The sequence below is a fragment of the Pollicipes pollicipes genome, unplaced genomic scaffold (genome assembly GCF_011947565.3).
Source record: "Pollicipes pollicipes isolate AB1234 unplaced genomic scaffold, Ppol_2.1 Scaffold_6686;HRSCAF=7923_pilon_pilon_pilon, whole genome shotgun sequence".
Classification (NCBI taxonomy): domain Eukaryota; kingdom Metazoa; phylum Arthropoda; class Thecostraca; order Pollicipedomorpha; family Pollicipedidae; genus Pollicipes; species Pollicipes pollicipes.
In genome coordinates, this window is record NW_023596921.1 from 24,728,801 (window position 1) to 24,755,224 (window position 26,424).

General features: G+C 50.0%; 1 protein-coding gene across 1 annotated transcript in view; it reads left to right on the plus strand.

The window, feature by feature from the left end:
• in (inturned planar cell polarity protein) overlaps nt 1–26,424 on the plus strand; it is a 101,294-nt gene that overhangs the window by 16,156 nt on the left and 58,714 nt on the right. Inside the window, exons 4-6 of the mRNA XM_037231672.1 lie at nt 4,428–4,517; nt 22,597–22,743; nt 24,548–24,651. Of these exons, the coding sequence (XP_037087567.1) occupies nt 4,428–4,517; nt 22,597–22,743; nt 24,548–24,651 (341 nt within the window). The remainder of the gene's footprint in view (nt 1–4,427; nt 4,518–22,596; nt 22,744–24,547; nt 24,652–26,424) is intronic.

The following is a 26,424-nucleotide window of genomic DNA, read 5'->3' on the forward strand; positions in this document are numbered from 1 at the left end:
CTCATAATATCGAAACATTAGGCGTTACAGATATTTGTTGGCTTGCATTTTAAGTAAAAGGACTGGTGCGACATGTCCCATGTCAGACCGCTGTGCTGTTAGACTGCTGTCAGGCTGCTGTATGTCATGCATGTGTGTGTGTCAGACTGCTGTCCTGCAGCGCCATAATGCGTAGCAAAACTTCTGTCAAGCGTTGTGAAGTAAGCAAGCCAAGGCTTGAGCAGTTTACGTAATTCATGTTGATTAATAGCGAGGCCGCGGGCCGTATGCGCCTTGCCTGAACTGTGAGGAGATGCTCAACGTGATCGGCCCAGGCCGGCCCGGTCGTCAGACTCTTTGGGAGCCAAAAACTTTTGCGTGCGAGTGCGGCACGCTCTGCCTCTAAATCGAGTAAGATGGGATGTTGCAAGATATTCTGGCTCGTTCATTGCTACGTAAGTCCACCCAAAGCATGCGTGGTTTTTTGGGTTTTGTCGACTAAATTGCCGGGGCTGGCCAGACGCATAGCCAGTCAACTGACGAGCGTTGTGAACGTGGTAGGTGGGCGCGCGGCCTCAGCATTAGTAAGCCTGTCTGTCGTGTTATCATGGGATCTCAACGTTTCGAAGGGTGGACCAGGCCCATCGCATGGCTTTCCAAAGCGTCCGGCTCCATAAGACTATATTCTTTGCATCATCTGCACGACGATAGAGGACAGCCCGCGCCTACCGTGACCTGGCCCGACTCACGCCGCTCGTGGCGTCTTGTTGGCTCATGATTGATATTATATCGACATTATGTTGTCTCATGATTGACGTGGAACACCAGTTAACGTTAAGGATAACGGGGCAAGGAGCACGCGAGTATGTCATGGTTGGACCGTGGGTTATCGTCGGGCTGGGCACGGCCGTACCGATCCCCGCCCCTTCGACGGCAGGCTCCGGCTGTCATTCTCAGCACTGCTCCAGTCAAGAAGTTATTCACAAGTTGCTACGGTGGCGCACCCTGATGGACATATCTGAAGTAGCCCGACCGTCTGTTATCCAATATCTGTTGCTGGGCTGATCCACGGGGCGGGAGGCGCCTGCGCCTTCTGCATGACCGGCGCACCGGCCGCCGACCCGTCTGGAAAGCGGGACTGGGCGTCCGTGCGTTCATCACGCAACGTAGCCGCGGCTGCCGGCTCGTTCCGAACCCCACAATTGTCAGCACCGTGGCTGGATGCGCCTGTGTCAGTCACATGCCGGATCGAATGCCTCAACAGCAGAAATGACAGATGCCAGGGGGTCAGCACCGCGGCTCACGTTTTGTCCAGAATTGGACATCACGTGACGCGTGTGATGAGGATCGGGACCTGGCATGTCGGTATCATGTCGGCCTGCGGCGATGTCTGAGGTCGTGGACCTCATTCGACATGGCTTTTAGCAGTTTGCCCGTTTAATATGCACGTCGCGGTCGCTATGCTGATTTATGGTCTCCTTGATGGTCTCTAAGGGTCACGACGCTGTGCACTTGCATGCAAATTTGCGATTCAGGACGGCGCCCTCCAATCTTCGTGCTCGGTGCGGAGCGAAGGATAGGCTGTTACAAAGTCGGGAGTCTGGGCCGCACACAATCGTCCGGTTTTACCAGCGCTTGGGTGTAGCGGGGATTGTGTTGCGGACGCGCCGATCCAACACTGGTTTTTGCCCGTATTCTCGCTTCCTACCCCAACACACGTTTCTCACATGTTCCCTTCGGCGTCGTTCTATAAGCGGTGCATGCAGTATGCTGACGACGTTGATGCCAGCTGACCATGAGTTTTCAAGCTTCACGTGACTTGGAATGGCATGCCTGCGTGCGCTATTTAGCAATTGCTGTCGGTCTGTTGATTGGGGTTATGGCATTTGGCGATGCTTTTGACGTCCTGCTAAAGCACTCGCGTACGTTGCCGTGCTACATTACTGTTATTAATTACTGTCCGACAGTATTATTCGCCCGTGACTGATATGTGATATGACAGATCAATACCTTTCGGCTTACTATCGGTCGGACGGGGACCGTTTCACCAGAATCCCGGTCGCAGCTGTCAGGGCGCCCGTCGTGTTGTGTTTCCGACCGGCCCGCTCCGCCGATCGCTACCTGTTTGCTGCGCCGGCCGACCGCGCTGCGCCCAGCAGAGCGTGTGCACCTCATCTCGCTGCCGCGCCGCTCGCGCCCCTCAATCGGCCGACGGGGGCCGCTTGTGAGCGGGAGCGGGTGGCGGAGCGACGGCAGAGCTGCCGCCGGTGAGCCGGCCGCCGCGCCGCCAGCTCTCGGCCGGACGGCGGCGCCGGCGGCCGCGGTTTAGCAGCATTGATCGTCGGTCGGCCGCAGCGCGCCGGTGTGTATGCGAGACGGACCGGCCGATATCGACGCGCCGACTAATGACGGCCATTCCGGCCGCTCAGAGGCCGCCTCGAGTGACAAACAGGTGGGCCATCGGCGCCGGTGGGCAGAGCGCGCCGGTGGTCGAACTGCGCCGCTCCGGTCAGCGACCGGCAGTCGCTGCTCTGACTCGGTCAGCGGCCGGCAAATGCTGCTCTGACCTGGTCAGCGGCCGGCAGCCGCTACTCTGACCCGGCCAATGGTGGGCAGCAGCTGCTCTGACCCGGTCAGCGGCCGGCAGCCGCTGCTCTGACCCGGTCAGCGGCCGGCAGCCGCTACTCTGACCCGGCCATTGGTGGGCAGCAGCTGCTCTGACCCGGTCAGCGGCCGGCAGCCGCTGCTCTGCTCTGGCCTTCGCTGCGGCGCTGACCGGACTGCTGGACCGCTGGATGATGTGGCATCATTGTGAGACGTCTCAGATACTCTGGCACCTCATGGCGACATAGCGGTCTCCCCATTAAGTCTTCCCATTCTCGGTTTTCTCGGTAGGTGTCTTTTTAACCACCCCGCTCCTCGGAACAATGCAGTCTCCTTGAGTAGGGTGTTAATTGCAGATTTACGGTATTTCATGAAAAGTATGGTCTCTGACACCGGTGGCAATTGTGCCCCGGACATCAGCAACACAGTTTCTCGTTTGTTAGGGGAACAGGTCACCCCTCCAATCCATTTCCAGCCCACGTCGCGCAAGTCGAAGCTTGATCACAAGTCGGCGCACCCTTGACTCGGCGGCAACACAGTCGGCGCGCCCCTAAGCCCAAATCATCGTCAACATTAATGTCATCATCATCATCATCGTCATCATCATTATCACCATCGTCATCATTATCATCATCATCATTATCATCATCATCAGTATCATTTTTGCTTACAGGCGTAGGGCGTTGAAATGCCTGTCAATGTCGCATCCTTTCCGAATAGTCCGCTAGTCAGCCAGTTTCCCTAGATATATTTTTCTGCCGTGCTTAAGTTGTTGGTCATCTTACACCACACACCTTCGAATCGTGGTGTTCGTGTGACTGATAACCGCAAAGTGCATCCATCATGTGACAGATTCGAGACCATTAAGTCAGATGCATTAAACGTAATGCCAATTTTGTCATCCAGTGACACTTTAAGATGACGCTTGTACCTACTTTCGTCTGAGGGATCGCCACGTAATGGAAGTGCGGCAAGTCAGATTGTCATGAGATGGGTGTCGAACCCGGAGCTCTCCATCAACAGACAGACGCTCCAACCCTTATCAGTGACTTACGGCCTATGCGAAACATTCAGTGGCATGCTTTGCGATATGAAGCAGAGGGAAGCGTTCTAAACCGCAGCAATCACATCATTTTGTACGCCACTGAACTGAGCTGGTCGTTCGCGCCTCTCAGTTACGACACACTTCAATCTGCCTTCCCCCCGGACACTGCTTACCGCGTTGATGTCACGTCCACCAGGTCAAGCAAAAGCTTGACAAATCAATTTACTTACCAAACACAGCGTTGACTTTTACTCCAAACAGCTCCTTGAAATTTGCCGCTTGCCAGGCCTTCCCTTGGGCCAGCCTGTTGCCCTGTTACGCCGTAGCAATTGTTTCGGACGTAATGCCTAGGTCCGTTAGCGACGCAGTCATTGCATTTTTTCATGCGACGGCTGGTGTAATGCCCAGCAGCTGTCGCGAACTGCTCCCGAGTGTCGTCGCTTGAGGCGCGCCGAGACCCGCGGGAGCGCCGGCGCTCCCGTTACAGGTGACGCTGACGATGCGGAGCGGCGCCCCGGCGTCCTCTGACGGCGGCGCGCCGGCTCTGATGGCGCTCCTGTCACAGGTGACGCTGACGATGCGGAGCGGTGCTCCGGCGTCCTCTGACGGCGGCGCGCCGGCTCTGATGGCGCTCCCGTTACAGGTGACGCTGACGATGCGGAGAGGCGCCCCGGCGTCCTCTGACGGCGGCGCGCCGGCTCTGATGGCGCTCCTGTCACAGGTGACGCTGACGATGCGGAGAGGCGCCCCGGCGTCCTCTGACGATGGCGCGCCGGCTCTGATGGCGCTCCCGTTACAGGTGACGCTGACGATGCGGAGCGGCGCCCTGGCGTTCTCTGACGGCGTCGGCCGGCACGCGGCGCCGGCCACCAACGGCTCCACACACCAGGTCAGCGGTGTTGGCGCACGGGTCTGTGAGGTGTAGGATCACCCGATATGGCGCTGATCACTGTATGTGGGTCGCGTGAGGGTAACGAGTGGTCTGTCCGTGTTGCGTCACCCGTGCTGATGGCTTGGTTTTGCTTTATGCCCGCTCACTCCATGGGATTATTGGCTTCTTAACTTTTGGCTCCAGAGGCGGAACTTGGTGAAAGCTATGCGGCAGAACTTTACTTAAATTATTGGGGCAAGAGGCACAACATTATTTAATGTCAGTTATGTTCGCACGCTATCCACGTCAAAATAGGCCCCTGTAAAACCTGAAACACTTTGTGAAGGAAGGGGACTGGGGAAAGGGGGGGGGGGGGAGCCCCAATAGTTCATTGTTCAACCATGTTCTACTCCTTGCTTTTTAGCTTCCTGCTTTGCCTTGCGGACATACTGCATTAGACACACTGACACCAAAATCGTGAGGCTTTACCTTTGAGTCGCTCCTTTTATGAACCGATCGTGTCGCCATGCAATCGTCAGTCAGCTATTGAGCTTCAAGGGTGCGTCAGCTGTATTGGTTATTTGCGCCAAAGTGGCCACGTAATCGTGGTCACCTTGACGTCCGGTTTTTATGGCCGATACAAAATCTTCCGCCCCAGACCCGCTCGATACGCATCCGTTCATATCTTGGCGCGAGTTTTAGCAGCGTATTGAGAAACGAAAGGTATCCTACGGAACTCATCTTACTACGGGCCGTGATGAAAGCAAGATCTTGCGGGTGGTGCGAACGTGTAATGACATTTTCCCCAAAACACATTCCTTTTTACCCAGACCACCGCGATTAATACAGGCCATGTCATGAGCATGCCCTACACCATGGTCCGAATTCCAGTTTTGGCGTCCAAGTTCTGTCAGAACAAGACGAGATAGCGATCACCGGTTAAGGTGACCTGTATTTACACATGTATGCGTTATTTTCTGTACACATGTATAGGCTTGTCTCAAAACGGCCTTTCCATATCTAAACACTTATTGTGGATGTCGAGAACAAGCCGCCACCATTGCCCAGAACGCTGCGCCCTGTGGCGAGTCAGAGAAACTGAACACCTCGGATGCCCCTGCACCCACCGGACCTCCCCGTAACAGACGTCGGCACGGGCGAGGTCCCCAGCGTCCACACCATTAAATGCGCCGGCAGCTCCTCCCGCCTTCTACATCGCACGGAGTGACGAGGGCATAGATGGAACCGCCGCCAAGCGGTCCTCAGTGTTACTGTCTGAATACGATGGGAGCTGGAAAACACGTCTGTTCACCGTGCCGCAGTCACACTTAGTCCCTATCTCAGGTCTCGCTTACTATGCAGGTATTCAGCTTTGCTGGTCCGGTGATCGGTTGGGCTCGTTGGTCTGTGGCGGCTGTTTGCTAGCGGGTGAGGATGGCAGGGAGCAGGCCATCAGGCAGGGTAGCCATCTCGAACTGCATCGCACCACCTTTTCGCCCATGACATACCGTACGCATGATGTGCAAATGGCGTTCAGCTGAGATTTGGAAGTCTCAATCTGCTCTCACCGGGGCTGGAGCCCCCTCCCAACATTGAGAAGAAATGTGGCGACTGTTGGGGAGTAATCTGTTTGTTGGAGTCTTTTGGAGGTACGTCGCGTTATTCCTCACGGATCTTCCCCCCCCCCCCCCCCCAATTCATCGTGCGACACTTCACCCCCAGTTCCTATAATGCTGGGGATGCTCCGAGGCAGGCCTGACTGTTGACAACTCGCAACTCGCAATGTTGATGTCGCTGACAACGGGTAATGTGACCTGGTCATGGCATACAGAAGGCTACTGACATCAATTTGCTAACATGCTATTTTTCGGGGGAAAAGAAAAATAGCGCAACTAACTAAAGTGACTGGGGTCTGGGCCTCACCAACTCCAGTTATCACTGAGAAAGGATTCCGATCCTAGTCATCACAAATAAATCGTTTGACCAATGCCAGGCTGGGATAAGTTGGTGTGTCAAAGTCGGCGCAAGGGATTCAAGATTGAGAAGACGCTGCAACTGCGGCATTTTTAGGAGGCTTGGTGCAGCCGCTGCCTCACCTCCTCAGAGCATTGGCGTAACCTCAGGATGTGCGCAAGCGAAGCAAAAGGGAACGAAGTGAGGCGCGCTCCCGCGCGCGCGATCCTCGTTGAATCGTTAAATTTCCAGAATCTCACGGAAAGAGAGAGTGCACATGTGATCACATTCTGAAGCTGTAGACGTTGGAACATCCGTTGTGAAATATTGAGAATGCGAGTCTCCGTTATTGCACATTTAAGTACAACAAAAGTGGTATTGCGCTGAGTGGTCACCTTCCTTACATAATGAGTTTATTTACAATGTATTCAATTTATTGCTTAAAGTTACCCGAAGTTTCAAAATGTATTTGGGTTAATGAGAGGATTTCAGTTATGTATTTTTATAATCAGTTTTTGATAGGAATCCTTTAGCACAGTGATAACGCAACGTCATTTTAAGCGAATTTGGTAACAATAGATTGGTAAGAAAACTGCATACAGTGCTTGAAAACGATGTTGTCATGTTGAGACCGTGGCTCCTGTTCCCACTGAGCACAGACCTCGGGACAGCCAGAAGCTCAGGCCAGGGAATGTCGCGCTGACGTTTACAATGCGATGGGTAGTTTTCATTGACTTTGCGCAGAAAGTTGATATTTTTTACACCAAGTCCTTCACTGGACAGACGCAGACAAACGCCAGCCAGGGCATAGGGTGGGATCGATGGTGGTCATGGAAGGGATAGGAGACTGCGAACCAGCTGAGGAGAAGAGGAAATAGATGTTTGTGTGGGGAAGAAAGGTGGAATTCGGGTTTTCATTGGTTTTTGCTTGACTTCTGAAAAAAAACGATCTGCATGCCTCATGACCCCGCCAAGGAGTTCGCGCAGGTTGTAACATGTCCAGTAGGTGATCGTTGAAAGGTGCGGTAGAAACGCTTAACGTTACCCACAGCGAGTCGTGAGTGGCCATCAAATTACGAGACAATTTGTCGTTTCAAAACTAAATGCTCGATGACTGCTGCTATAAACTCCATGTAATCTTGTTCCGCTGAATATATGTGGAGCAATCTCTTTTTGTGAGAACAAGAAAGAGAGCACCAGCAATTCCCACCTTGGCCCACACCCACACTTCGATCTCGGCGCCGATCTTAGGCGGGTCGACAGCGCTTAGCGGTGACGTCAGTCGGCTGAGTCGATGGGTCGTGACGTCGGTACTACTCTGGTGATGTCAGGAGTGGACAGGAACGCCAGCACTGGTGCCGGTCGGGAGTCCTGTGGGAAATCAGCCGGCGCGGCTTTCGTCCCTTGAGTTAGATCACTATGGATTGTTTGTTGCAATCATCCCAAACCAACGTTTTCTTGTGGCTATGTATAGAATATGTGTATGGATTTTGCTCTACTTTTGCGACCTTTGTCGGTCCGCACATAGTTTTCCATTGCACCCACAGAAGTTTAACGTTGATTTGTTGAGTTGCCGGCGGGCTGTTGCTTTGTACACGAAGCCACAAAGCGACTGAAGCATTTGAGATGTTTCAGATTTTTCAGGCCGTGCAGTTTTGGTGCTCCCGTCATCGCAACTCATAGCTCTTGTTAAACTTCTCGCCAGTAACATCTTTTAACTTCGTATTTTGTGGGCGCTCCTAAGCTTCAATGGCTTTCAACGGGGACGAACACTCGCCCCGCGCCGTTTGCTTCGTCCCACGTCTGACGCCGCGGGCGGCCCGCCGTCACGACCGCGGGCGGCCCGCCGTCACGACCGCAGGCAGCCCGACGTCACGACCGCGGGCAGCCCAACGTCGGCGACGCTGGCCGCAGGCGACCGCAGGTTCGCGTCGCGTCGCGCGGCGCCTGGCGCGTGGCCGCCGCGTCGCATGTCCACGTAATGGGTTTGCGATTTCCCGGCGGCCGATCGGCGCCAGTGACGGAGTGGGCTGCCGCCGCCGCCGCCGCCGCCGCCGCTCGGTGCCGGCCCGGCCGGTCGGGCGGCCACGCGCGAGCATCGGCCGCCGGGCGCCAGGCGCTCGTCCATCCTGTGTCGCGCTCTCTGCCAGATATCGTTATGACTGTATCGGGCCACGCATCGTTGGTCGGCGATGGCCGCTGCCCGGTGGGCAGTGGACGCCTCATCAATCAGACGGTCCGCTGCGATCGACAGTAGAGCCGCATCAGAGGCCAGCGCCCGTCATCCCCCTCCCCCCCCCCAATCCCCCAGGCCGGAGACCGGCAGCAGTCCCGGTCTCCGTTCTCCTGGAGACAGCAGCGCTCCAGAACCCACGTGACGGTTGAGAGCATGCCGATGTTGTAGTGTTTCAGTATTCCCTTCGCTACGCACACGATAAAAGTGAAATTGCGGTGGGAGCCATGACTTGGTTGTCTCTTCAAACTCGCTTAAGGCGGCGACCTTTGTTTTGTGGCGGGGAAGCTCATCACCTGTTTTGTGGCGTTGTCCTAGATTGAGCGGTTGGCCGCGATAACCGGTGCTCCTATGGAGCGTCATGGGAAATAAATGTGCATGCATGGTGTCGGTTATTGCACGCGCTCATTTCACCACATTTTCATGGACGCACTCCAATGCACACCGTCAATGCGCTTGGCGCCGTGTGATGTGTGGGCATCGTGCTCTGTGCAGACTGCCTGTGTTTGATTGTAAAGTTTATCGATTGCTTAATTAGCGACTTGAGTGGATAATGTCAGCGGCGATTACGGGGTACTTCCGCGACACGTTTCAACTGGACGCATGCATTAAACCTACCTCGAATGTCAAAAGTGGGACAGCATTCTTGCTAGCTAATGCATCCGCTTTAAACACTGAGTAATAGCATCGCCTGTCTTTTGGACGATGTGCATAATCTCGCTAACTGTTTTGCTAGGCTTCTACCATGTTTTCACTAATGAATGTTGACTTCTGAGCGTTATGTGCGATTTCAGTTGCTTGGCACATTTTTGCAGCTTGTAAGTAGGATTTTTGAAATTTTCTCCTTGGCTGCCGTTTTTCAATGTGAGCTTCTGTTGTATCATGGCTTCATGATCACAGCCAATCAAGGAGGCTTATAAATAGTTGAACTGATGCAATGCTCGTTCGGGAGCAAAGCTATGAATGACTCATTCGTAATCAACCGACGTGCTTTTTGTCATCGAGTTATTCATGGATAGCTACAATACATGATTCGGCTCATTCAAATGTTTTATTGATCGTGTTTTATTTAGCGCAAATCAGACAGCTATCCTATAATACAACACTACCTTTTTATCTGGTAACACTGACAACACTCCGTTTTTATCCTTTTCAACACTACCTATTTAACTGTTAGGAACCAACAAAAACATAACGTCGCCACTAGAAATCCGTGGGATAACCTATGGACATTCACGGGACCCATGTTATTTAACCGCCACGCATATTTCTGGTAGTGCCGTTCCTAAGTTTGTCTCCCAACATGCCTCTCCGTAGAAGACGGTACATACCGGTCCCAGTACAAGAACTATGACAAGCATTAAAGCTACTGCAATGCACTGTTGCTTCCCGCAGTATCCCGGGCGCTTGTTGCAGCGTTGTCCGTGAGTCACGCGCTCCGTCCGTGGGTGACTAGGGTGTCCTTCGCGCTCAGGCCTAGGGGCACCGGGCGGACCCAGGCAATTTACGCTGTTTTAGGGCGCGGCAGCATGCCGGTGCCGGCATCCGCGGTCAGGTCGCCGTGCCGAAGTCAGCACTGGTGGCGGCGCCGGGGCGATTCAGGGCGGCACGCGGGCTCGGATACACGCCCGCCGGCTGGGGCGGTGGGTTGGTGGAGCCGTCTTTCGTGCCGCGCCGGCGCCGCCACCAGCGCTGACTCCGGAGGCGGCTGTCGTGCCGCGCCTGCCCGCCGGCTGAGGCGGTGGGTGGGTGGAGGCGGCTGTCGTGCCGCGCTTGCCCGCCGGCTGAGGCGATGGGTGGGTGGAGGCGGCTGTCGTGCCGCGCTTGCCCGCAGGCGGATCACGCCCGCCATGTCAACAGGCAGGGCGAGCGGCGATCGATCACACGGGCTCATCTCCGTCGCGCCATGTGTTGCATTCGGACAGGGCCCAAACGAGCGCACACCAGTAGGTCATGCGCGGAGCCGAGCGAGTCTCAATGGACTCTTGTTTCTCGAATAGCTTGATCCCCCGGGGAGTCCGGCTCGCTCTTTTCCAGGAGTCGCTGCGCGATGAATCGCGACTGCTCAGAGCATGGCATCTCTATGCATATTTGATTACGTGACCGCGAACGTTGCACGGCTGGCTGGTTGCTTCTCAGGGATTTCTGCGATTTGAGATTCCGAATTTAGGTGCTAGATATAGTTCACAGCGTTGCACTCGGCATGGAAATAAATGCATCAAAATTCTCCTTAAAACCAGCCAGCTGTCCAACCAGCCAGATTAGAGACGAGGTGGTTCTGTGGCAGGCATGCAGTTCTCCCTTTTCAATATATCCCGAGCTGTTTTACATTGCATGATCGTGTATGGTATCTGAATTCCGAACATTCTTACGCTCTCAAGCGCCCTGACACTTAAAACATTACATTATCGGGCTATATTATTACAACCTGCATTGTTCGCAGGCAAGGTGTGCTCAAAGGATCTGTCTTCGACTTAAATAATTAGAAACTCGCTTCACGACCCTTCTCAGAGGGTCAGCAGAGGGCAGATAGAATGATGGTTTGATGTTTTCGTAACGGGTTTGTTGTCGATTCAGTGGTCACTTAATTTCATTTCAATTGTTGTGCTATTGGTTGGAGAGGTTCTCGATTTTGACGCCTATTTTTATTGAGTAAGGGTATTCAGGCGTGCTTTCTTTGTGCCATGACTCACTAGCCCTGTTCACAACACATAGCTCGTGTGAGCCACCTAGGTGACTTTCATGGGCGATTCCAGGTTCGCCTTACTGACAAGTGCAGTAATGCGATAAAATTTGCTTCAGAAAATATTTTTCCTTAGTGTCTAACTAAAATGTTCAGATGTTCTTCCGTAGTAGTTGCCCAGCAAAATTTGTTGCGCAGAACTACCCTTAATTCCACTCTCCCAACCAGCCTGGGCCTACTTCCGCCCCTGCGCGTCTGCGCTGGCCACCGTCGCCCGATAGCGGCCAGATCGTAAGCTACCTGGGCGGGTCACGTTTTCGATCGATCTTCGAGGAAAATGCAAAGGTAACTCCAGTGATGCGATCGACTACGGATGAAGCGGAGAAAACTTTGCGTGTGTCTCAAGGTATCTCGTTGCGAAAGCTATCGAAAGCAGCGGTTATGAAACAAGAGGATCGAGGTTTGTCCGCGTTGTTAGGTATTGTTTGGTTTGCGGCGTGATCGCAAATGATCGTGTGGTACGTAATATAAAAGGTAGTATTACCTTTAAATTCAGTTCAAAATTAATTTGGAATTAATCGGTGCCTTGCTTATCTCAATTAAGCGCCTGTTGTGCTGATATTGCTGTCAGACTGTCGGCCACAGAACCAGACGATGGTGACTGGCTACTTACGTAGTATGCATCTTCCTTGGTGCTCAAATAGCAGTTGGGTGGTGTCGAAAGGCGAAGTTTCTGTTGAAACTGCGAGGTCATTTCTGAAACGGCTGAACAGATGACTTCCAGTTTTCTAGGATTTGCTATTGAGACCTCGTATGGAGTCCCGGGGAACCCCCATAGTTTACCTGGCGCTTACTTACACCTTTTAAGCATGTACTTCGTGCCCTAGACATAACGCACGGAAATAATTATTCAGGTGGGAATTTAAACTCCACACACACACAAAGCCTTCATCACCAACCCTCCGCCTACCCACCTCATCACCCCGTCGGGAGCGGCGCGTCCGCGTACTCCGAACTCGACAGCTCGACAACAGCTGGTTTAGAGATAGAATATTTGTGGGTAATAGCCCGGGAGGTAAGCATCCAACAGTGAGCGCAATCACGATAGCATTTCATGTAGAAGAAGGCAATGTTTTGGCGTAGTAGCACAGTATTTGTTACATAAAATAAAGCTTCATCTGACAAATGAAGTATAAAGTCATTTTTATGGTTCATTCAACGCGAACAAACCTGCGTCTTCGACCTTGACGACGAATCATGGCCGCTACCTAGTACTATTAGCATATTTTATAGTTGGCTACAATATCACAATGGAAACTTCTCAAGATGGGACTGGTGAAAGGACGATTGGTCATCATTTTTGGTAAAGACCTATATGTTGTCTCAATTTACCTGAAAGTTTGTTTGCTATAATCTAATCATGTGCACAGTCCAGTAGGAGCTAGACGAAGAGACCAAATAAGCTACCTACCGATGGTCACGTGGGGTAGCTTAAACAAGTGGTGCGTTGTGAACGGGGCTGCTGTGTCATGCCATGAACATGAACATGCATGATATTCTCAGCCAACAATAATTGGGCTCACTTCGTAGAAACCCAAGCTCGATACTATACCCTTTCTACTATCTATTTTCATTGCTGCTTTACAAAAAAAAAAACTATGCCAAGAAGTCCTATTTCAGCACAAAATAAAAACAACATATTTTTGACATAGTGTTAGCAGGCTTTAACCTGCCTTTTTGTGGTTACCTTGTATGTGGCAACTTTTAATACGACGTTCCTTGATCTCGGTAGTCAGAGCATAATTGGTTGTAGTCCTTAGCCCATATTAGTTGTTATTGAACGTGATCGTGGGTGATACGAAGAAATCGTGCATGTCAGGCATAGTTAATAGCTGAAGGTAGTTGGTGTTCCTAGGCCAGGCTTCAGGCGGGCTTTTGTGTACTTGGGCGAGGCGGTCTTTATGTCTTGTGGCAGCCTTTGGTACAATTACAGCAACAATAAGGTCCCCTGGCGCAGCCTCAGACCGTGACGCAGCACAAAGCTGATGTGCGGAACAGTCCTGATCCCGGCGACGGTGTGGTACTGAAGCCTGACACGAATCAAAATGAGCTAAAGAGGCTGATGTACGGTGGATTGTTTGCATATGGGGCGAGTTGGTGGCGGGGACACATCGCCATTTAGCCTTCATTCGGTGAGGTAAAAATAACGAAACAGAAACGAGGTAATCTGTTGTAGCATTTAATGTTGCATGCCTGGGATCCGCACCCGCGCTAAAAAGTGCTTGTTGTGTCAACTACGACGCCACCATTGGATACCGAAATTCCAGGTTGACGGTAGAATTTCACGGCGGGACATAACGTGCCGCAACGCTTGGCCCTGCACGGCCTATCCTGAGGGAAGAACCTCTGAATGTCACATGACCTTTACCACGCCCGCTGCCGCCTTTCCCACAGCCGTTGCGCCCGCCGAGTTCATCAATTGACTACCCTCCTACACCAGTAGCGAAATCGAAATGCAGGCGCTGTAACCAACTTGTCTATTGAGACGATCTACAAAAGGGAAGGGAGGGGAAAATGGTTTTGTTTTGTCGTTTAGAGGGCAAGCTTTTGAAAGGAAAGGAAAGGAAAAGGAAAAAAGTAGTGTACCTCCGTAATAATAAAGCGGCATATTTAAAAGGAAATGCCTCCAACGCAGAACAAAATCATATTGCCCATTATTATGTTCATAATTGCGTCCATTTCCTTTCAGGAAGCACGATTGGACCACCACGCTGATATGTGTGGAAACTTGGGACGCCATATGACCAGGGTAGTCGGCGCTCCCTAAAGCCCATATCATCATCATCATCATCAACATCATCATCGTGAACCGAGTTTGGGAAAGAGCGACGGCTCGCTTAGAGCCATGTGACCTAAATTAAAACATGGAAAAGCGTCACTGACATGCTCAGGAGGATAGGACGTGAGATGCACATGAATATTTAACTTAGGGTAACCAAAATACACGATTGGCTGTACCAGTGTAAAATTGTAATGCTACCGAGGTTCTTATAAAACAACAATGATGCATTCGAAGATCTTAGTGTCACGGTCACTGCCAGTGTCACTTCCCATAGGAAATTCAGACCAAAATATAAGCACAAAAATGTTCGGTCTGATGTTAATATGTTCTCCTGTTCTTTGTCGTTCCGTCATTCTAGTAGTGTCAGTGGTCATTCCTCAACCTTACCTACAACAATATCTGGTATTCCCGTCCCTCGAGGAGTTTGCCCCAGTAGCTTAGTTGGTTTGAGCGCCTGCGACCCGATTGGCGTTATGGGGGCGGGACGGGTTCGAGACGCTTATTGCGCTCATTATTTCGTCCTGTTTGCGTGGACTGCGGCCGGTAGCAGCAGGTGCGGCAAAGGTCAGGTGATGTCAGAGGGCCGTAGCCTCAGGGCAGGACGGGCAATGCAGGGGTTGCGGCACGTTTAGCTTTCGCCCCAAAGTTTTACCGTTGACTCGGAAGCTCTACGGTCGAATGATGACATCGAGGCTCATGCAAAAAGCACCACTTGGCATGGGCGCTGGGCCTAGAAATGTATCCAATCAAAATTTTGGAAGCCTTGAAAAATAAAAGAACTCAAATACCGCAACTGCTTCCTTTGTTTTTGTTCTTATATTTTCTTGAAATATGGCCAAATGGCGATAGATGCCCATCACCCACTCGCCTGGTATGCAAACAGCACCGACCGCACAGCAGCCTCTTCCACTCACTTCGATTCCAGTCAAGCTCCGCTACCGCAGCATCGAACGAATAGACCGGCCATCAATCTCTTCACTCCTCTAATCTGTCTGCTACCGAAGGCTTGCGCCTGGATAACAAGTGTTCTGCACAATAGCTTTGTACTGTGTTACAGTGTAAGGCTCCAGAGCCAGCGCCAGGCAACTTCTTTGTTACTCTAATGGTACTACGGTACCGTTCATGAGTACTTCTGGTGGGGTTTTATTGATGATTACTATATCTGCCATTAAAATGCGGACAGGAGCCGAATTTCTGTGCACAGTTTTTTAAAGCAGAAATCTTACGACAATTTATTTGGCCTTGGCGTTGACTGTTTGAGACTGTCTATTATGACAACAGCCAATGAACCGAGCCACAGCTCATATGATTTTGGCACGAAAAAATCGGTTGACTTCTGACTGACTCGAAAGTGATTTGGTGCAAAATGGTCGATCGATACCTTTAACGTACGCCCGTCCAGTGGTCTGGAGATAATCGCGCCCGGCAGAGGGGGGGGGGGGGGGGTAACTTCTTCCCTGGGATTTCCAACTTCCAGCTGTCGCACGAGAAAGGCAAAGATACCGTTGTGAAGGTTTCGTCAAATCACAAAGAATGCGCATCGAATTTGTGACCTTGGGTCAAATGTGAACTTACGAGGGGTCATGATAGGTAAAAACGGGCGTTCTGATAGATGCAGTTAACACATCTGTTGGAAGCCAAAACGGATATTGAGGGCACAGAAGTTAGCGTTAAGAGTGTGGGAAGTCTATTCCGACCATTTCTGTCCCCCAAAAGTGTCAAGTCACGCCACCGTTCAAAATTTGCCTACCAGTAGTGTAGAGTAGGATACTTCTTATTTCTTTCAAATGTGTTCCTTACTCAGTTCATTTTAGTAGGTGCAACTATGGAAAAAACATCCGAGACGCAAAATAGAATCCAGGCTGATGTAGAGGTCAACTTAGATCAAATTTATAAATCATCCAAATGAAAAGGTTGAAGTACTTGCGGGGTCTAAACGACCAGCACAATGTCTCCTGTGGTGTGCGCTCTGTGTGCTGGCCCAACATCCCGCGTTATCTTGCACTAGCCCGGAAGCACGGCCAAGGCTCCGGCCGACCTGCCGCCCAAAAATAAGAACAAATCTGCGTTGGGTACGAAAAGTAGTAAAACTCACCTGATCCCAGGTAGTTGCAGTGTCCTAGAATTGCCGACTTTGGGTGTAAAGCAGCACCCTATGAAAAGGAATTTTTCACTCCTTTTCCCCATATTAAAAATGTGAATTTAGCGATTATAAACTATTTTTATGTGAATTTTTCGCTTCGGCATAACATTGTCTAATCGCACATGCCAAACCTCCCATTCTTTCTGAGGTTGTCAGATGTCATCCAAAACCGAGCTCACTTGAAACCACCAAGCATAAGCAAGGCTCCCCAGAACCTGGGCACCTATGGCTGTGTTCTGCCTCGCCTGCATCTAAATCATGTCTATGTATAAACAGAACAAGGGCGCCAGGTACCTTCAAGCCCAAGAACTCCAGCGACTGCAGCCGCTTACACGCATCAAGTTTGGTTTGTTTACAAAATGCGTCACAATCGGCAACTGCGCGCCGAATCAAAGATTGTAAGGCATCCCCAATTTGTTTTGGTCTCACCACCACACCACGAAAGCAGAGCCTGGTGCAAACACCAGCAAGGCCTGGTAGATAATTTTACTCCACGTATTACTTCGACCCAAAGAAACTTGAACACTAAATTGTATCACTCCCGAAATGCAGGAATGAAAAATTCAAAGAATGTCTTGTGAATGAAATTTACAACATGAATATCACCATTCGAGCATTCATCTTAACAGATTTTAAGTCAAATCAGCTGATCACAAAATTTTGCCAAAAAGTATCGGTCATTTTATGTATTTATTTAACTGCTTTTGTTTTTCTTGGTATCATACGACTGTGATACCACTCTATTCTTCCTTTCCAATTGCCTTTAGAGGTACCATCTGTTGCTTGAAACGTTGATCAATTTCTCTGCAAGACGCTCCAACCGCATTCTTGCACGTATGTTATACTAAATCGAATTAATTCGCCAGCCGCCCAAATATGTTTCATATGCGCCCAAGAGTGAACAATTCACAGGGAATGAAGGAGACAATTTGAAGCACGAAACTAATCTGTAACACCATGTTTGCCTCGTTAAGCCCTCAGTTAGCTGTTGTTTATTTCTTCTTCTTTTTGTTCATGAAGCTCGGTAATGATAAATCTAAGCCTTTCGAGCGTCTAACTCACCAGTCTATCTGACAAGGCTATCCTTATGCCGCCATATAGAGCTTTGGGACAGACTTGACGCAGCTTATGCAGAAGTACTTCATGGCGAAATTCTGCCCTCTGGAAATGTGTATCATGCACACATCTTACTTTTTTCGCATTTTGATTTCGTAGGTTGGTGGACATGATTGATTTTTATATTTGGGGGTGAGTGTGATGACTCTGTCAGCAAACCATGCGAAATGCACTGACTTTTTGTTTTGGGGAGCGTGAAAAAGTGTGCCCTGAAAGAGCCAGTAAGTCTCCTCTGGACCAAGTAATTACTTACCTCACCTGCTTTCAACACATTATTTGTAACCAGATTTAGCCATTTTCTGTTTTAATCCATCGAGTTTTGCCGTAAGACAAGTTATGATGCCACAAGGCATGCAATGGGCTTATTTTGTTCCGTATTCTTGGTTATTTGCCCCAACTTTCCTAAAGTGGTTCCTTATGGCTGCTTTAACCACATGTTTTCTACAGTTGTCATGGTTTGCTGACCGGCAAATGACTGTACTGTATATATGCACTATATTTTTAACGCAGGGGTACTCTAAGCTGCATAGCAGTCATAATATGAGTTAAATATTGGTATGTAACAAATAGGCCACCCCATTTAAAATGTGCAGCCAACATATCAAACTTTGTCATTAAATATGAATAAACAAGCCCAAATGGATACATTTGCTGCAGCTGAAAAGGCAAGCAGCAATACTGGCATGGTCATCTAAAAGTTGTGTTTTTTTTGGAGAAGAGAGATTGTTTTGTGGAGCATACCCATTATTGCCCTTGACATGGGTTTACCATGACAATCCAGATAAGTTGTTCAAAGTGATTTAAAGTGTTTTGATTTGTGTTGTCAATTTTGTCTGATGTCAACAAACATACACAAATGAACTGAATAAAAGTGCAAGTTGGAACAAGCCAAAGACTAGCTTTAAATATCATGCTTTTATCACAAGTGCTGCCGTCAACAGATAGGTGAGTTGAGATGATGTTCATCATATGGGCTACTCTAAGTTATGTTAAGTTGGACTAGTGCATGGCAAGTGGCAATAGGAATTGTGCAAGAATCAGTAACTCACAACTGCTGCTGTGATACAAACAGGTTATACAGGATGAGATGATGTAAGGCCTCTTAAGGTTAGGCATAGGCTACTTTCATGGAAATAGACACTGGGCTTTTGTAAGAAACAGTGGCAAAGTATTTGTTTTCCCTGACCCCATCTTAACAGAAGCCAGAAGTATGTTTGTTGTGTTTGACTTGGTGACGGGGTGATGTGTAGGAGTCCAAGGTTTTTTGTTTGGGTGTTTTATGCTTGTTGCATTTTCTGTTGTTATTTTGTTATTGAAATCCTTTGTGTTGTCTTGTTTGAAAAGTGCTGTGGAAGGGAATTGAAAAGTGCAGCATCAAATTATTGGTGTTAATAATTTGTTATGCTCATAATACTGTCATGAAATTACTATGTTTTAACACGCTCCCGGTTGGCTGGCTAGATACCCTTCGCTGCGGTGGGGGGGGGGGGGGTCAATTGGACCCCCCTCTGAGATCTCGGGAACTAAGGAAGCTAGAGACACCAAATTTACAGGGCGTCTTGACCTATACGTGAACTCACTTAGGTTAAGGTTTCAGCTTCCTAGGTCATGATCTTCAGGTCGAACAAGTTCAAACAAAGTGAAATTCATCAGATTCACATTATTTGTAATTAGATTTAGCCATTTTCTGTTTTAACCCATCGAGTTTTGCCATAAGACAAATTATGATGCCACAAGGCATGCAATGGCCTTATTTTGTTCCATATTCTTGGTTATTTGCCCCAAATTTCCTAACGTGGTCCCTTATGCTCTTTAACCACATGTTTTCTATAGTTGTCATGGTTTGCTGACCGGCAAATGACTGTACTGTATATATGCACTATATGTTTAACACAGGGATACTCTAAGCTGCATAGCAATTATAACGTGAATTCAATATTGGTATGTAACAGATAGACCACCCCATTTAAAATGTGAAGCCAGCATATCAAACTTTGTCATTAAATATGAATAAACAAGCCCAAATGGATGCATTTGCTGCAGCTGAAAAGGCAAGCAGCAATTCTGGCATGGTCATTTAATAGCTGTCACTTTTGGAGGAGAGAAATTGTTTTGTGGAGCATGCCCATTATTCCCCTTGACAGAAGTTAACCATGGTAATCAGAATAAGTTGTTCAAAGTGATTTTAAGTGTTGTGATTTGTATGTTATCAGCTTTGTCTGATGTCAACAAGCATACACAAATGGGCTGAATAAAAATGCAAGTTGAAACCAGTCAAAGATGAGCTTTATCATGTTTTCATGACAAGTGCTGCTGTCAACAGATAGGTGAGTTGAGGTAATGTTCAACATATCGGCTACTCTAAGTTAGGTTAAGTTGGTTGAGTGCGTGGCAAGTGGCAATAGGAGTTGTGCAAGAATCAGTAACTCACAACTACTGCTGTGATGCAAGCAAATTAGACAGGATGAAGTGAAGTAAGGCCTCTTTAGGTTATGCATAGTTAGGCTAGTTTCATGGAAATAGACATTGGTATTTTGTGAGAAACAGTGACAAAATGTTTGTTTTCCCTGATCCCATCACGACAGAAGCCAGAGGTATGTCTGTTGTGTTTGACTTGGTGATGGGCTGATGTGTAGGAGTCCAATTTTTTTTTTTTGGTTTTGAGCGTTTTATGCTTGTTAATTTTCGGTTGGTATTTTGTTGTTGTTTTCCTTTGCGTTGTTTTATATTAAAAATTGCTGTGGCGGGGAAATGCAAAGTGTAGCCTCAAAGTATCGGTGTTGCATAATTTGTTATGCTTGTTACACTGTGATGAAATTACTATGCTTTAATGCATTCTGTTTCACTGTAATGGCCTAAGATGTTTACAAAAAAAAAACAGTTTTGTCAGGATATGATATTACGTCTACGCCAACTTGAAATAAATGTCTTTGTTTGCCGAAGCGTCAGTCACTAGCACATAAGTTCCATCTTTTGTTAATTGAATTTTTCACTCCCGCAATATCGTTTTCCAATGAAATTTTTCACTCCCACGCTAGTTCAAAAGCGATTCTAGATCACCGGGTAGTTGACATTCGCAGATGAAAGCCTCAAATTTGCACAAAGGATGCCAAATGAATAGGTGAGCAAGCACTGAAAATTTGGTGTTGTTTCGAGCGTTCATGTTCGAGCTGCGTTCGAAAAAACCGTGGAGAAAGTGAACTCCCTTACTTATCTTATCTCGTTACTTATATATTATTTATACTCTCGAGAGTATGTATATATATTATATATACTCTCGAACTTATCTCGTTATGCATTAGAATGATAGCATAATATGTTTTCAGTGGGATATTCGAGATCTGCGTCCAATGTTACCCAATATAACTATCTATTATAAGCTCAACACGTGTTTTACAGAGGGTACGCGCAAAGATAGGTCATGACCTGGACCAAGATCATGTGCTCTGTTGTCATGGTAGTTGTGCATGTAAGTACTCTTATTGTCTTATTCAAACACGAAAACTGCTAAAAAATGCACACAAATTTGCGTTATTTACGAAGATAGCAAAATTTACCTGACTTCAGGCCACTGACCTTGCATTTTCCGAAAGATGTGAAAGAGACAACCGTAGGTACTATCATCGTCTTGTATTTTATCTAGTTTGAACTTGACCAATGGCATACTTGAAAATTGATGTGCAGTCGAAGGTTTTAGGTGTTGACCTCTTTGACCTGAGTTAGGTCGCTGATGTTGTTAGATGAAAGCCGTAGCTTTGCACAAAGGATGTCAATCTAACAGATGAACAGGTATTGGAAATTTCGCCGTACTGCAAGTTTTTGTTTTTTATCTGTTCAAGAAAAACTGTAGGGGAAGTCAACTTCCGCCCGGCCGGGCGCAAGTTAAGTCTAATACACGTGTGCTGCCCAATTAAAGGAGGTGCTCCATATTTTTATGAAGTTCTGAACTGAAATGGTCATCTTGAGAATCATTCGGTGCGGTTCGCAGTCCTGCCCTTCTTAAGACTTACATTTTCTAGTTTCGGAGCTACACGCCGGGGAAGATGCGGATGCTATTTCGGGGAGACACTTTGGCACTCATGACGTCATAATAACGGTATTTAGATTCTGTTATTCCAAAAGCCGTGCATCTGTCAAGGCCAATAGCAATATAATGATCGAGTCATTCATATGTGGCGTTCGCCAGCAGATTTCCAGATATAATGACCGTCAATTGGCTCTCAATCGACGTCGTGGAATGTGCGATGACGTAATCAAATAATGACGCATCGAGGAACACATATGTTAAACAGGGAAAATGGTGTTGTCTGGTGCAGTCTTTTACACTTAAAAATTATGTCAATGGTTATGATTGACCCTTTTTCGTCATATCTGATGTTTTGCTCAATATCTTCAAAAATGAAACATTCCTTTTAACTAAGAACAAACTCAGAGCTTCACTGTACTCAACATATACACACGGACATACGCCGCTGCAGTTTATTTAACCAGGGTTAACTTCGTTGGTTGCGAGCTCGCATCCAAGGCACTAGATCTGACCTGTGCAGCCGGCCGCTCGGCGTTGACTCGGAGCTTGCTGAAGCTCTGACCTATCGACCGACCATTGTTTCAGCCACCGTTAGAGTTTGCAGCTGGCCGCTCGGCGTTGACTTGGCACGTGCTGAAGCTTTCCTCATCGACCGACAATTGTTTCAGCTAACGTTAGAGTTCTCGCGACCAGGCAGCGCATGAAATCGTGAACAGGTATAGGCGAAGGAGAATGGTTGCTCTGGTCCCGCTTCCTCCGCTTTTGCGGTTAGTCTTGGCCATGTGGATGCAGCCTGATGACGGGGAAGCGTCATGCCGGGCCGAGATTTATGGAATAGCGCGGCTCGGCGGGGCACTGCGGAACTATAAGAGCATTCGGAGTTGAAAGGTCGCCTCGAGACGGTGGAAATTGGGAAGTGGACAAAAAGGATTCACACGAACGTCAGGGTCCGTAGTGCTAAATAGATCATCGTGGGTGAGCTCGGGCTGAGCAGAGAGCGCCACGACTTGGACAGGAGAAGAAGACAGCCCCTTGGCCGTCTCTGTGGCGCGCTTCACCTGGCCGTGTCGTGCTGCTGAGCGTGTGCTTTGTCGTTGCAGGAGTCGGCGGACGGTGCGGTGACGAACCTGACCGGGGACGGTCTGCAGCTGGAGGCGCTGGGCCAGCTGCTCAGGAGCGTGCCATACGGCCTGCTGTGTCTCAGCACCGGCGGCCTGACCGAGAGCTCGCCAGATCGCCAGGACATCGTGAGTACGCGCCGCGGCTGGGGTACCGACGCCCTGGGCACCCGTGCGGCGCCTGTGATAGGCGTATATTCGAGGAAGGGCGTGTCGCTGGTGTGCAGCTCGCTCGACGCACGGAATGCTCGTCTGATAATGCGCTTGTGGCTAGTACACCCGGTACCGGTGTAGGCAGTAAAGTGACCGGTGCATGTAGTACAGCGAGTCTCAGAATCGTTGGTACAACAAAACGCCCATTGCCACAAATCACGTAGGGTTGAATCACACAAGGTCATTTTTCGTGACCGGGATACGTTGTGGATTGGGTCAACTAGCATGGCGTAATTAACAACAGCACCCCTGCCGCACTGTGCAGTTTAGGGCCTTCAAACAGCCTGCATAGCGTGCTGGATGTGCACTCCTTGGCGTACTGGCCATGCGTTGATCGTTTGGACAGGTGATCCCGTAGAAAAAAATGGCTTCACTCTTTTGCAGGCCACCCTTAGAATAAATCCCAAGGACTCTACAATATCGTCTTGTTGAGTTGATGGATGCTTTGGGGCGTACTCTTCTAAACGTCGTTTTCTGCGTAGCCCTACAGGAAGAAATATAGCGGGCTGGGGTCGGCGGAATGAGGAGCCCAGATATATCCCATCTCCAGCAAGGTCACCCTCCCTTGAGACGTCTTTTTAAGACATTTCTCGTGTTTCCACCGCAGAATGAGGAGTGACTCCGCTCCGAGTGGCACGCACTGCCTATTAAAACCAACACGACGGCTTCGGGGAAAAGTGGCGAGCTTGTAGCGAATATCTCGAACATTTTTAAGATTTTCTGTCACTGCCTGCCCGTCGTCACCGTGAAACTGAAAGAGTCTAGTTATACCGAGCGAAGTCATGACAACACGAACAGTGCTGTTTTCGCTCGATGCTGGGTGCCGGGCGCTTGGTGCTACGTGCAGTAAGGCATCCGTCTGGGTGGGTGTCGTACTGCGTACTCCCGATATTTCTCAACTCTCTTCCGCATCTGAGCTCTGGTCACAGCAGTGGTCTGTCGAAACTGTTCCATTAATTGCATGTTCTGCCTTACTGTGTACGACATGCTGATCTAGCGCTCGTGAAACTTTTGAAAAACCTCCGACTGTATGGGTCATCCGAAGCAGAAATAATAACAAATGGCAACCACAGGATGTAAAATTCTTATTGTGCTATCACATCTGAAACACTGAACTGGGTACGTCCCTGGAGGAAAGACACCCGAGAAAATGCGGTAAGAGGAACTTTGAACCAGTGGAGGACGGCTACCTGGCTGCGGTGATCGTGCGGCGCGCTTACTGCAATGCCAAGTGAATGCCCCGAAACTGCATCTTCGTTCGTTTCTGAAGAGGATTAAAAAGCATGAGGCAATCAAGCCCGAACATGCCGTTGCAGATTCCAATTTGCATGCATTCTTAAGTTGTTTAAACGCTGCCCTGTAGGATGCAAAGCCGGATTAGTAGGCAACACCTGTAAAGCACTGATCACGGGCAAAGATACAGTTCATTCTTGTTTCAAACAAACGGGACCGCCGGTGTGGATCGCATGTCGGCCAGCAAGAGCTCTGTGGCAGCGGTTATCGCTGATGGCCACCCTTGAGAATGGCTGTGATCCATCGGACCTGGGATCAGCTGGGTCGTGTGAGGGGGATTTCAACCAGGCTCTAGTGTGCTGATGCAGACGTTCCAGTAGCCCTGGTACGACTAGGCCTTATTGTCTCGGGTAGGACACGGCTATGTTCTGTGCCGACATGCGCATCAGTTTCCTGCTTACGACACGGCCTCGTTCTCTGCCGGCAGGTGTACCAGTTTCCCAGTTACGACACGGCTCTGCTATCGGCTCGGGGCTCGCTGCTGACGTTGGCCGGACTCACGCAGCAGATATCGGGCGACACGCCACTACGGTGAGGCCTGCTCTACGGACGGCATTGCAGCGTCATACAAATCAGCTGAGCACGCACATCCGCCCCCCCCCCCCCCCTGTCCACCGTCGGGTGACACGCACGTTCCTCTCACACGTGTCCACCATCGAGTGACGCCCCCTCCGCCTCCGTATGATTGCACCTGTGGCCGGCCTGCTGAGGCGCGCTCGGTGGAGAGGCTGCCACGCGGGGAGCTGGACCTGCCCAGCCCATGTCCGTCATCTCTGTGCAACAAGTAGCCGTCATTTTCAAGGCTGCCGTAGGCTTTTCATCTGTAGATGACTGCCACGACCTCTGAGCTCGTTTGCGTGCGGACGAGCACCCATATTCCGGGAGTTTATGGAGCCAGGGTGAATTGTCTGCCTAATTCTAGCCCTACTTCATTTTGGCGGCAGCCGTAAATTCTCCGCAGCCATGCTACTCATTTCTCCCCAGATTAACGCTCTGTCTTTACTTGGTGTGCCCTGGACTATCTTCACGCTACGCGCTCACTGCAACACTGTAAGAGTTGCAGGAAACAACACGACTGCATTCGTGAAAGTTACGTTTTTTAACTATCCCTTCAAGCTTTTGAGGAATATTCTAGGCTTAATCCTACGGTTTAATTATCCCTACAGTCAGTGTGGCACAACCCCACTGCGCTATCGATGTCTGATGACACGACGTGGTAACGTTGGCGCCAAGTTCTGCTGCCGTCGGACTTCGCCAGGCTGCCTTTTGGTCCACGGAATCGAAATGTGTTGTGAATGCTGGGTGCAGGCTGGTGTGTCGGTGCCAATGACGTGTGGCGTTCGCCACCGTTCTCTGCCAGGACACCGAGCCTCCGGCCGTCGTCGGTCATGTGACCCGGCCGCTGACTCGCTCACCGGCGCCCCGCACATCACGCGCCCCCCCCCCCCCCCCCCCCCATCTGCGTTGAGCCCACTTCAGGTACACGACGCACGCCGTTTAATTGGTCTACCTAACCACCGAGCGGTGCTGGTGTCCAGCTCCACGCGCAGAGGCGGCCCTTTCATCTTTACACCCACACTGCTGGGAGGTGCGCGGTGCCCGCCACCCGTGACGTCACAGAGAAAGGCGGAAGCAACTCATTGTCCGCTGCGCCCTCGTCAGGTTCCAGTGGTGGCGTCCCTTTCGTGTCTCCGCGCCGCGTCTTGTAGGCCGCCGCTGAGCTGCTGCAGCGATCAAGCTGTTTCTGCTGTCTCGTCTCCAGCTTTCGGATGGTTCCTGGACGCGTGTCTCCACATGCCACAGCGGTTGTACCGGCGGCTCCGCGTCCGGCACTGCGAACGGCGATGACGGTGACTCTGGCAGCATGTAGGGGCCGTTGATATCGAACCGGGACCTTGGGGGCGCGGAGGTGCCTGCCGCCCTGCCGGACTGGCAGTCGCAACTGCAGCCAGTTGCGCCCGCTGAGTGTAGTCACCAGTGACTTGTGTAGTCACCAGTCATTCGTGCCCCCGACGTGGCGCTCATCCATGTGATTAATGTCGTCATGAGTCGTCACTGCCGTGACGGCGGTGCGTGCGGGGCGTGTGAGTCATCATCGGCGTCCTATCTCAGCTCACCACCACCAGCCGACTCCTGAGTCAGAGCCAGCTCTGCTGCAACGTCGGAGGTCGAGTCGCCCTGACCTGGCATTCGAGCTTAAAATCTGTCATCCCAAATGTCGCACACGAAACGATTCCTCAGCGTCGCAGGTATTACATCAGTGGAAAGTCTGCAGCGTCAGCCCATACTTCTCAGGCCGGCGAA